The following is a 13,203-nucleotide window of genomic DNA, read 5'->3' as shown; positions in this document are numbered from 1 at the left end:
AGAATTAATTGGTTATTATATAGACCAGTTAGTCTCATTAAACTTTCAAAATGTTACCAGGGTGCCTTCTATTAGCAAAGGAAAAATTTTTCTCAATGGCAATTTGGAGTTATAATGATTATTAAAAGTAAATTTGTTATTGTTCCAAATTCAAAGATGGGACAAAGTAAGAGTTGGGGCCGGGGAGGGGGAGGGACAGAAATATTTATTCCAGTAGATTCCAATTCTGGTAGGAATCACCAGGAGAGCTTTAAAAATATATAGATTTTGTTTCCTTTCCGTTTTAGTCTACCTCAAGATTCTGGTTTATTATAACTGGGATGAAGCTAGATCATTCTGATGAGATTTTCCACAATGCTGTACACATTTAAAATCATGAGTCATTTCTACACTAAAACGGTCACACTCATATAGCTGATGAGTCCCCTACTAATTCATGGAGAACTCCGAAATTTGGGAAGTGCCTTCCTTGTACTATTCTTTATTTTAATGTATAGTGTCCCTGTAACTGAGAATAAAAGTAAGTATTCCTTGTGAGGAAGAAATTATTTTGAGAAATACAAATGAAAAAGGGTGACATGTTGGAAAACGTAAACCATAAAAAGATTAAGTATGTGTGTAGAATTGTTAACTTCCTTGTATTTTTCACTGACTCTACAACACTCCTAAAATACTTCTACAATATATTCAGTATTCTTTACAATGTCAAAATGTGCTGTAATATTATTGATGAATGGGGTAACTAATAAAATTAAAAGTCTCATAATAAAGATCACCAATGAATTAATTCTGATTTTTTTCAAGATAAAAAAATAAAAACTTAGATTAATGTAACAAAAGAAAAAATTCTACCGGGCTGTATTTAAAGATTTTGGATTCCAAAAGTAAACACAGATTCATAGTAGCTTTCTTACATTAAGAGGGTGTCTTTTGGGATCCCTGGGTGGCGCAGCGGTTTGGCGCCTGCCTTTGACCCAGGGCGCGATCCTGGAGACCCTGGATCGAATCCCATGTCAGGCTCCCAGTGCATGGAGCCTGCTTCTCCCTCTGCCTGTGTCTCTGCCTCTCTCTCTCTCTCTCTCTCTCTCTATCTCTGTGTGACTATCATAAATAGATAAAAATTTTAAAAAAAGAGTGTGTCTTTTAACAGTCTTCTTAAAAACTTATCTCAAGCCATATAACTGGGACTATTTTTTGCCACAAATTTGACAACTACAACCCTAAGCTAGTTGTCACCCACTCAATGGTTGAAAGAGGTTCTTTACAATTAAAAACTAATAAAAACTCAAACTTATGGTGTTGGCAAAGAATGCCATTAAGAGTATAAATCACTTATATGAAGATAATTGTCATAGCCAAGACAGGGTTTGTGAATTGAACAAAGAAAGGGAATAGAAGGAGTGTTAAAGATGAAGAAAGTGGGTTTTTAAAAAATCATGATTTCATAGAAGCCTCCACATGTAAATAGATATTTTTACTTGAACATATTTATTCAAATGGGAAATCAAATCAACAAAACATTTAAGTTTTTATTTATGAGTAGACATTAGGACATTAGAACAGCAAATGTCCAGATAAAGCTCAAGATCTCACCAATCTATCTTATATTAGTGTAGTCTCTGAAAGTACTGACATATTGATAGAGGGGTTTTAAGAAATTATATAAAGACAATTTGATGTAGGCCCTAAAATTGCTATCGGGGAGGCACATGGGTGGTTCAGTCAGTTAAGTGTCTGACTTGATTTCAGCTCATGTCATGATCTCAGGGTTGTGAGATCAAGCCCTGATTCAGGCCCATGCCTGCTTAAGATTCTCTCTCTCCCTCCTCCTCTGACCCTGCCCCTTTAAAAAATGTTATTGGGATTTGCCATCTTTGAATAGTTTTGGCATGTAATACATTATACAGGACCACATTATTATGTTGTCATTGTATTTTTAATCACATTATATTTGGTTTGGTGCCCAGAAATCTTTGTGTACTTGGTTCTTGGCTAAGTATCATTACTCTCAGAGTTGGCCTTCCATTTGGAATCAGACTGCTGAGTGCCTAAGGAGGAAGACTCAAGGACAGGAAGGATGACTGGGCTAAGCACCTTCCTCCTATACACTGAGGGTTCACCGACAAAACACCAAGGAAATAGTACAGTTGTCCATTATCTTCTATGTTTATTTGCAACTCATTCTTATAACACAATTCAAAAGTTATAGGATATATTCCTCTCTATACTTGCAAATAAAACATTCTTCCATTTTAATAAAGTATATTAATTAGTAACTTTAAAAAGTCTCCATCTTTCATGTCCCCTTACAACGTGCTGATAGGTGTATTAGATATATTGAATAAGTATTCTCATTGTCATCAACTTAATAACCATGTGGACAAGGAGAATATGGTGGTGGTTGTGGCAGGGGATGGTGATGGGTTCCGAAAGGTTATCCTAGAAACGATGAGTCTTGTTCCCTTCAAGATAAAAATTATCTATATAAAAGATAAAAGTAAAGAACCAAACAGAACTTTTTCTATGAAATTCAATAAAAAAGGACTTCGAAAAAAGTTGGCTCTCATTTTCTACATAATCCCCGGCAGAATCACCTTTCTGTATCAGTTTAAAAAACTGTGAATATTCAAATACATTTTCAAGGCCTGATAAAATTGCAACAAAGAATGATTATATATCAAAGTCTGTCATTGACAGCAACTGCTATATCTAAGGAGCAAATGTTGATTTTAATAGTTGATTTTCCAAGAAATCTCATGAAATATTTTGATGCAATTATGATAGAATCACAAACCTAAATTCATAGTATCCTCTCAAACATGATATTTAGGGGATCCCTGGGTGACTCAGTGGTTTAGCGCCTGCCTTCAGCCCAGGGTGTGATCCTGGAGTCCCAGGATCGAGTCCCATATCGGGCTCCCTGCATAGAGCCTGCTTCTCCCTCTGCCTATGTCTCTGCCTCCATCTCTCTGTGTCTCTCATGAATAAATAAATAATTTTTTAAAAACATGATATTTAACTTCTTCTCACAGTAATTAAATTCCTTTCAGTTGTAGGAAGGTATTTTGAAGATTACAAAGTTGAAGCATTCACAAATTAAATGATTTACTTATTCCCTACATTCAGTGTAGGTACAAGACTAAGAAATCATTAACTCTTTTTCCCAGTGTACTTTGGAGCCTAAGTTCAAATCCCAATTCTGCCACATAGTAGTTGCATATGATTAAGTAAGTTCCATAAGTCTAGGTTTCCTTATTTGTAACATGGAGAGAATAATTCCTAATGTATAGACCTGTTTCAGGATTAAATAGTGCAATGTGTGTAAAGTGCCAGATACAGGGCCATATTGGTACTCAATAAGTATTATTATCTTACAATTTTTACAGGAAGCATGAACTCTGGCTTTTTGAATAGTATAAATTATAATAAAAAGGAAGAACTTCTTAAGATGTATAATGCTGAGAACCAGTCATAGAAATTGCCTCTTGAGATATGATTCCAGTGAGTGTTGTAGACACTATGATGAATTGAAGGATGGTTTGTTCATGCTGAGAAATGGAAAACCTATCTATTGTTTGAAAATAACTGGTTATCATAAGTTTAAATGAGAAAGATTATTTAAATATATGCTTTATGTCAGATGGGATTGTTTTGTTTTTGGCAGATTCTGTGAAATTATGTCTTTCCAAATTACAAAAAATGTATGTGATTGTAGAGAAAATATTATACTCAAAATCACTTCCTACAATTAAGTCTTAAAAGCTATGAGAGGTCATTCCTTTTGGTATCCTTCTCAAATCTTAAAATTCTCAGATTCTAATATAAAAATAAGACAGTAGACATACAAAGAAGTGACTTAAGTTAACATAAGCTAATAATCAGAACAAAAATATCCTTATTCCTATAAAAAAAAAAAACCTAGAATGTCAATGTACTCTTTTGAGCAAATAAATTTAGTTTGCTTCAACTAATCTTAATCTTGGCCCCTTTGCTTTAAGATGAGTCTTATTCTAGCTCTATCATAGTATGACACATACACAATATATATCTGGCACATACTATATTTAAATATTAGTTATCTACACTATAGCTTGAAGAAGCCTAAACATTTTTATTCTTAGATAAAGTCTGCCTATAATGCAGTTGAAACTAGGTCTCCTACTATACAAATAGAGATATTTTAAAAAAATACCACTTGGTAGAGGACTTATAGCTAAGCATGCAATATGTTTCAAGTTTACAGTAATTAAAATTTATTCAAAATGTTTCATAGAGTACAAAATATAATGCAAAGTTTCTTCTAATCAACAGCAAGTTTACAAAAGAATCTTAAAATGAGATCCAAATATGAAGCTGCCTAATTGATTTAATACTTAATAATTTATACTCCAGTGAAAATCTTTTCAAAATCAGCTTATTTTTCAAGCTCCACAGCTGCCTCTTTCTGCATTGGGGCAGGTCTCATCTGACTTTTGCAAATAAACAGGTTTATTAGCAAGATACTTTACAAATGTATATATGTGATACCTTTAGTCATCACTACAACTGATATTTTTTTATGGTTATAAAATGGCAACAGCAAATAAAGTATAATAATTTTTAGGTTACTTTCTGAAGATGATGTTCCAGAGTGCCACTAATAGGCAACTATCTTTTTCTCATATCTTTATGAACTAAAATTCTACATACCTTAGAGAATAACGTAAATTTTTCCTCTCTCAAACCAAATTTTAGAACTAGCTCAAGAAGTTCTATGTGTGGAGGGCTAAAAATTTAATCTGATATACCTAAAAATCCCAGCCACTCTTCTAGCAAGCATTTGTTGTGCCGTATAAATACTCATATAATACCAAATACATCTGCAGTAGAAAGGGAAGAGGTCGGGTAGGTATGTTCAAAAAAAGAGAGAGGACAAGAACAAGAACAAATAATAGCAATACCATTATTCTCCCAATTTTCTTTGGTTCTAGCTTAATGGTATTATTTAGAGGTGAAGAGCAGATAATCCTGTCATACGACCGCATTATTAACCAATGATCTTGCTCACAGTGTTGGATTTAAGCTAAAGCAATGCAGCATCCAAGCAACTGAGATTATCAACAACTATTGGCACTACTCCATTTTAATGATGTAGTCTTTCAATTTTAATAAAGTATAGGAAAGGGGGGGAAATGAATCATATACAGGAACGATCCAGAGTGAGAACGAGAAATTTTCTAAGTGTATGCATGGTACTCTGGCTATTCAAAGTTACTAGGTCACAACTGAATGCTGAACAAACACTCCTGACCAGGAAGTAATCTTGTGTTTTGGAGAACATAAGATAAAAAAGATATAATCACAGGAAATTGTTTAATGTAGCAATGTTCCATTTAGAGGATTAGAAACAGAACTGTAGTAGCTGTCAAGAAGGAAGCCAACTCCCACAAAAATGGTCAACAATACTTTCGATGTTATAAAAAAAGAATGACTACATCCTTGAAACAAGGCCTTCTAAAGGTCAGACAAGCAATACTAAAGTTTTCCCCCCAGAAGGGAAACTATAATATACTGCTAATTTTATTTAATTATGTTGCCTAATAATAGTTACTTAAGCTAACTAGTGGTGAAATAAGTAGTAAAACTGAAGTGGGATGAGTCCCTCTGTAGTAAGACCTCAATTTAATGTGGGGTCCTTACGTGTTTTTCCAAAAATAAGGCAAAGATAACATCCCCAAAATGGAAAGATAAACATACCTATGAATGAGGAAAAGAAAAAAAGGCATTGAGCATATGGATTATTGAGCATCTGGATCCGCAGTGCATCCCTAACCCCGGAGTTATGTTTAACAACAGCTTGTGTACAAACCACTATTTTTATGCTTTGCAAATGTAATATGCCATTTATCACATTCTGAAATTATTCAGTGACCTACTTTGTTAATTAAGGCATTTACAGAGATCTTCTTCCCCTTTAGAACCAGACCACTGGCTAAATGACTATTTCGGTTTTACCAGGTTACAAGATTATTTTTATTTTAAAGAAAAGAATATTTTAAAGAAAAATTCCATAGTTTCATGTAAAGGGAAGCAATGTTTCTTCTCCTTATTTAAACCTTGGTCTTCTCACCTAATTGCTATAGTCAGAAGATAAATTCATAAGATTAATGATGGAAACCAGAAAATAAATTAATTAAAATTTTAAAGATGCAGGGACACAGCTCACTGCACCAATACTCTTAGTGCAGTTTCACACAGAACAGTCTCAACCTTCAGAAGGGGTGGGGGGAGTAAATAAAACCTGTGGTTTATTCTTAATCAGAGATCTACAACAAATACACAGTGAGAAGGCACAGGGCTAAAGATCTAGTAGTAGAGCTGAGGAACAAGAAGGGGAAAATATTCTAACCTTCCAACCATAAATCAGCCCTTTCCTTCTACTATGACAAGTGTTGAGAGTTACTTAGTGGAATAAAGCACCTGGCTCTGAGATTGAGTACACAGAACTGAGAAAAACGAAGGGAAGGCTCTGCGTGGTTAAAGCAAAGAAATTTGCCCTGCTCCGGCATCTCCTCCCAATGCAGCAAATTTGGACATGAGCTATAGGCTGCAAACTGAGCTTGGAAATGGTGCAGGGGAATGATGGAGGGAAGGAAAGATGAAGTTGCCAGTTCTGAGGCTGGATGGTTCTACACGGAGCCTCAGAGGGAAGGGGCTAAAGGGATGCTCCTCATACCTTTCTTTTCCGTTCCATACGTTCCCTCGGGATTTTCCGTTGTTTTTTTCTCTCCCTCTCAAGGGTTTTTTCCTTTTCATCCAGTTCAGCCTCTCGAACTTTTTTAATAGAAGCAGCAGCGTGAGCCATTTTGCAGAGAAAATCAGCAGAAGCAGTTACCGCGGCTCAATTTCCACTCCCCAGCAAGCCAGGTGATTTTTAGAGCTAGATGGAGATGTGATTTTTTTCCCCACCAGGGCAATGGCTGGCAGCCAGAGCACTCACAAAATAATCCACTCCGCCCCGGAGCTAGGTCATAATCTTGCTCCAGCCTCTGCAGCACCCATAATTCACCAGAACGTACCAAGGTCCCAGGCCAAGCCCCCCAGCAGCGCACACCTGCACACACGCAGGCATAGGTGTGCACCCACACTCGGAAATGGTCCCGGGGGAAGGCGGAGCACTAGACTTGGAGCTCTTCAGCAGTTGGGTGGCCGCAAGTGCAGGCAAGCATCCTACTAGTTGAAAAAGCCTTCCTTAGACACACATCACCAATTGGAACAGTCTGTGGGGACTCCTCCAGACAGTCTGTGTCTTCCGACTGGAGCCAGGAAGAGGCCACCTCTATGGAACTGCTAGGGGGTGGGTAGTTTATTGCCGCTTCCAACCACACCTCTATGCAGGGTGAGAAGAAAATGGTGCAGTCTCACTAAATGACTCGCTGCTGCTGCTGCTGCTGCTGCTGCTGCTGCTGCTAGTGCTGTTGCTACGGCAGCTCTGCTGTAGCACATGACATGAATTCCTGCCTTTTAAATCTCAGCCCTTCCCTCCTCCAAGGTTCATTTCTAGAAAAGAACCAACGCTGCCATTCTGGGAGAAGACAAGCACCGTTGGAGGTACTTGCCAGGCCACCGCTATAGCAATACACGGGTGAGCAGTCTGGGAAGGGCTGGGAGTAGCCCGGTCCTCACTGTGTCATTTACAGACCCACGTGAGGCTGCATTAGGGAGCTGCATTAAGCTGGGACTCGAAAGGAGCTGTCAGTGAGCACACAGCATAATCTGGGCTCAGCCAGGTTATCCCCCACCCCACCCCCCTGGAGAAAGAGGGGGCCCTCAAAAGAGGCAGAGGAGGGCAGAGGTTGAGAAAGGGTGACAGGAAGGCCGGCAACACCTAAGACAACTCTCTCTCATTCTAACAGGCACACAGGTACTCATTATTTAATTATCAAAGGCTTTTGTTAAATACCAAGGTAACATTAAGTAATGTGATGAAGTAAAGTGGGATTAATGTTTCTAGATGTTCCTGTATATAGACCCGCAAAGGGAAACACAATGAAAGAAGAAGATACAACCTGGTAACTCAGGATGAACCCAGCACTTAATCTGATCCAAAAGTCAGTCAAAGGAAAAAATAATTGCCATGGCAGGGGCCAGCCTTCATGGGCACTGTGACGGTTCACGGGTCAACTAACTTCCAGCTGGCACTATTAGTTTCTTATGCATGGGAAGCATAGCCCTCTCTGACATAAACAGCTGAGAATTCATCTCCTTAAAAGAAATAAATAAAATTAGCTTTTATTAACTCCCTCCTCTGGAAAATCTTGTACGTATTTGCAAGGAAACACACATAGGTATTTAAGCTTCCTGGGAAGATAATATGTGGATGTGGGGAGGATTCCTATATGTTCTTAACTAGGTGAGTCATTGCCTGCCACTTGATATAACATAATTGAAATCTTTTCTCCTCTGAGTTACTTCAAGATAATCAGTGGTGAGGACTTCGAGATAATCAGTGGTGAGGATGTCAAAGCAGTCATTAGGAGTGAAGGTGGTTCAGGGAAAGCAGTAAGACTGGAGCACAATGTGTTCTTAACACCATCTGGCCTTTTTTCCTCATCTAAATACTTTCTTAAAATGTTTACAACCAAGCTAGTCTGTTTTGATTCATGGATGTCCTTTTAACTTAAAAACATGTGTCCCAATAAAAATGTGGCTGAGCTACAGACACACAGTGGTTTCCCTGTTAGTAAGGCTGACTCTTTCTGGCTTCTGCAGGAACAATGCTCTTTTCCCCAGTCCCTCTAGCACCTGTTCATCTTGTCTCACAATATAGTCTCCCCTCTGTAGATTTCCCAAAAGGAAGGTGGAAAATCACAAACACAGCTAGAGAAGAAAGTGGGGAATTCCTGTTTGTTTGTTTTCTAAAGCAAAAACAAACAAAAACCCAAGTTTATTTCATTAGCCTTTAATGAGCTCGATAGACCTACTTATAAAATTGAACAGTATCAATTGAATTATGTTGTTTTCTAATGCCGGGAAAATTACACATTTTTAAAACTTTAATCTGATAACAAGCTCTTGCAGGATTAACCATTTTAGTCCCCAAGATTCCCTCCCTTTTTCTTTTCTTTTTTCTTTCCTTTTCCTTTCCTTTCCTCTTTCTCTCTCCCTTTCTTTCTTTCTTTCTTTCTTTTTCCTCTTTCTTTCTTTTTCCTTTCTTTCATAAAGTCTGTGCCCAACTGGGAGCTCAAGCTCATGATCAAGAGCTGCATGCTCTAGGGACTGAACCAGCCAAATGCCCCTGCTTTCCCTTTTCTACAACAGTATTTGAGAACTTTTTCATTACTTTGTCTTGAAGAAAAGGTAATCAATCAGATGTTACTTTGTTAGGTGTTAGTTTGAATGACATAAATATTTCACAAAACATGTGATTGCCAAATCTTTAAAAACAATAATTAAACTACTTCGCTTACGGATTTTCATTATATCTTAGATGCAATGCAGAGAAGCAAAGTCACTGTGTTTTTATAGTACACTAGAAGGCAAATAACTTGTTCCAGATAGCTTTCCCAGGACAGTTTGCAATGGCAAGAGGGCCAAGTTTAAGTACTCTCAAATTGGCCCACCTCAGGAGAAGGAACCCACTCAAAAAAAAAAAAAAAAAAAAAACCATTCTGGGCTCTACTACTCAAATCACAAAACAGGAAATCTCAGACGGCTGTAAATATTTTTAAAAAATAAACCGACTACAAATCCTTTCTTACTGTACAATGTTTCATTTATCTTTTTTCTAATCATAGAACACATTGCTTCCACCTGAGGTGGATGGCCCTGTAGAATTCTTTTTGGAGCACCAGGCACATTAGACATTCCCATGCAGTGATAATGTCTCTCTACAACTAACTTATTCAATAGTAAGCTGTTGAGGAAATGATTTTTTAAACCATATCTTCTTGTATATTTGTGTTGCTCAAATTTTCCTATGATTTCTATTTGAATGGGAAAAAAATCAGTGTCAGTCTTTCTGAGGAAAGAGAGCAGGGCACACTCACCAACTGACCTCTGCACAGACAGGGCACCAGGTTCCAGTCCCAGGAGCTCCCAGCCATTTAAAGGATACATGCGCCACATTAAAATAGTCTTCCCATCAAGCTTCCAGCAGAGATATAATACTGGCTGAATTTTAAACTTGTAACAAAAGCTGCTTCCTTCCACAAAGCATCTTGGCCATCAATGGGATAAGCTTGTGTCTGCCTTCAAAGTAAGGAACACTGTGTCGTTTACATTTAAACTTGAGAGCCAGCCTACATAGATTGCCCTTCAGAGAGGACATACTTCATTTTAAAGACAAGAGAGAAAATGGCCATTTGCTGTTCTCAGAATCCAGCACTCCATTGATCAGAATCCAAAGAAAATCCTCTGCAGACATCAGGCATCAGTCAGGGCATCGTTCAATAACAACTGAGCTAGCCATATGCAACTTAATCCCCACTCTCTCTCCCAACCTCACCCAGGAGAAGCAGCTATGCAATTAAACAGCATATATTGTCACTCTACCACAAATGGAGTGTGGGTGGTAAGTGGGAAAAGAAGCAGATGCACCACAAAGACAGTTAAATCATCACCTAATCAGGAAAAAAAAAAGAAAAAAAGAAAGAAAGGTTCTGCTCCCTTAAGCTATCTGCCAAGAGTACATTCTACTCAAGTTCAATGGTGTTTTTTTTGTATTTGAGGATTCACGTGTGTTCTGAGGCTCTCGAATGGTCAGGTAAGGTAAAGCAAACAGAATGAATGACAATGATGATACCTCATTTCCAGTTTGTTTTACTTGAAACCAAATCCAAAAGCCAATTTTACAACGCAAAATTAATAAAGCAGAGCTTGCTAAGAATACTAGATCCTACTTTCTGTTGAAAACAGTTTTGCGAGAAGAGGATTTGATTAAAATTAGAATATCAAAGTGGAGTAGTTGTACTTCTGCCTGAGGAATGGAAGCAAGGACAACCCAGTTCCAAGTCAAAATAAAGTATATTCTATAGTTTAAGATGAGGAAGGAGAAGTGGTCTCAAGATCCCCGTCTTCAAGCGTCTGAAACAAGCTCTGAACACTTCTGATGTTTGGTAGAAGCTTTCCAGCTAATAACAAGGGTAAGTACACAAGAAGCGAAAAGCTTCCCTCTGGTGATCGCTTTACATAAAGAAGATAAAGCCACATGAAGTGTAGGTCACAAATAGTTAGCATTTTATCACCATGGACTGTGGCCCTATAAGGACTGTGAGGATGGTCAAGGGATTACTGGCAGCAGCCACATCTGCAGTGAGCAGAGGGAAGGAAAAGGCACAGAGAAAGAAAAAAAAATAGCCACAAGGAAAAGAGAGACAGCCTATTTCTCCCTGCATCCCCCTGACCCTTATCCCTGGCTCTATTCATTCATCCCCAAGGTGTGAACCCAGGTGAAAAAAGATGAATATGCATTAGCCTAGCTTGCGTAAATTGGAGTCAGCTCATGTAAAGGGGCTTGGATTTACACATTGTAAAAAACTCTTCCGACAGAAAAATCCCTTTGCTGAGGCTTCTTAATCAAATTTACTTTCTCTGTGCTCACTTTGACAGGAAATAAAGGAATAAGTTCATTCAGAAATTGGAAAAGCCTCACAAGGCTAAAATCTGTCGTCCTTTTAATTTACTATATGTTATTTTAGATTGAAAGACCGGAAATTAATATTTGCCTTTCAAAGACACTTTGTTTCAGTTAAAATTTTTCTCCCTGTCATCTCATTACTGCATGGCTTCTATCTCTGGTGCCACCTTTTTATCAACTACAGTAACTGAGGGTCTAATATGAGCCAGTCAAGAAGGATTGGGGATCCACTAGTGAAAATGATAGTCTTAACAATCCAGCTGTTTTAAGTGAATTATTTTCAGACTTCTACACCATCTCAGTCACTGTGTACGATCTACAGTCACTCTAACTACAGATACTCAGATCTAAAATAGAAAGTGGCTTCACAATCTTCAAATGCTTGGCTTCAAGTGTGAAGCCATTTCTACATGTCTTTAAATGTCTTCTCGGGGCTCTTCTCTTCTCATAAATGGACTTTTATTCTGGGAAAAACTTACTGATCTTGGATCAGAATGCCCCATAGTCCATTAGGGATTAAGACCTTGGAGTTAAGCTCTAACTCCTGCTGACAATTTACTGTCTTGGTTTAAAACACATATAAGTTGCCTTTTGGGTATGTAACAGCTTTTCATGAAAACTCTGGGCATATTTCTGAGCCATTTTGGTCAAATAAAAAGCGCTAAACTGTGGTTAAGATGTAAGCCTGTTAGTCCTAAAGATCCCTGAAGACAAGATTTGTGTCTTTATCCATAAAGAAATTTTTTATTTTTATTTTTATTTTAGGAATTATATTTTTATTCAGGAATTATACGTTAGTAGTTTTAGCATCTCAAAAGAAATAACTTTATTGGTAATGGAGAGAGAAGTTGGATAAATACTTGAAATTTTTACATTTACATAATGTCAATGAGAAGTGCTACTGGGAATTATGATAGACCATGTTTTAATTAGATTATTTACAAAAGGCAAAGAGTAATTTTTCTTGATTGAGACAAAACTATTTTTTAATGGTTACCTGTTAATGTATTTATTTTATTTTGTTTTATTTATTTTTATTTAAATTCAAGTTACTGAACTTAGAGTGCAGCACTGGTTTCAGGAGCAGAATCCAGTAACTCATCACCAGCATACAACACCCAGTGCTCATCCCAACAAGTGCCCTCCTTAATGCCCATCACTCATTTACCCCATATCCTCACCCACCTCTCCTACAGCAACCCTCAGTATGCTTTCTATGGTTAAGGGTCTCTTATGGTTTGCCTCTTCTTTGTTTTCATATTATTTTATTTTCCCTTCCCTTCCCCTATGTTCATTTGTTTTGTTTCTTAAATTCCACATATGAGTGAAATCATATGGCATTGAGACAAAACTATTTTTAATTGTTATTCCTTACATGACTCCAAATTTAAGCCATGTGTATCTTAAATTTTTGTGAAATAATTTATATTTGCATATAAGTCAGTAAGGCTTAAAAGCTAGTAAACATGCATTTTTAATGACTGGGCTATATTAATCCTATACTTTCTATGGACCATGGATTATAGCTTTCTTACTCAGCATTCCTGGCCAATTGTTAGCAAAAATATCTCGTTATTTTCCAAGAT

At 37.4% G+C, this 13,203-nt stretch overlaps 1 protein-coding gene across 6 annotated transcripts in view; it reads right to left on the bottom strand.

The window, feature by feature from the left end:
* The window catches only part of ANK2 (ankyrin 2), a 259,972-nt gene extending 252,845 nt beyond the window's left edge, over nt 1-7,127 (bottom strand). For 2 of the 6 annotated variants that reach the window (XM_041759904.1, XM_041759901.1), the window contains exon 1: nt 6,716-7,104. In XM_041759904.1, coding sequence (XP_041615838.1) covers nt 6,716-6,844 — 129 coding nt within the window. In that variant the 5' untranslated portion in view covers nt 6,845-7,104. Of the gene's footprint in view, nt 1-6,715 lie in introns of all 6 variants that reach the window. The other 4 variants (XM_041759873.1, XM_041759879.1, XM_041759911.1 and 1 more) reach the window with 4 other exon arrangements.
* Between the last annotated feature and the right edge of the window lie 6,076 nt (nt 7,128-13,203).

The sequence above is a fragment of the Vulpes lagopus genome, chromosome 6, assembly GCF_018345385.1.
Source record: "Vulpes lagopus strain Blue_001 chromosome 6, ASM1834538v1, whole genome shotgun sequence".
Lineage (NCBI taxonomy): Eukaryota > Metazoa > Chordata > Mammalia > Carnivora > Canidae > Vulpes > Vulpes lagopus.
This window is presented reverse-complemented; position numbering and strand designations above follow the sequence as displayed.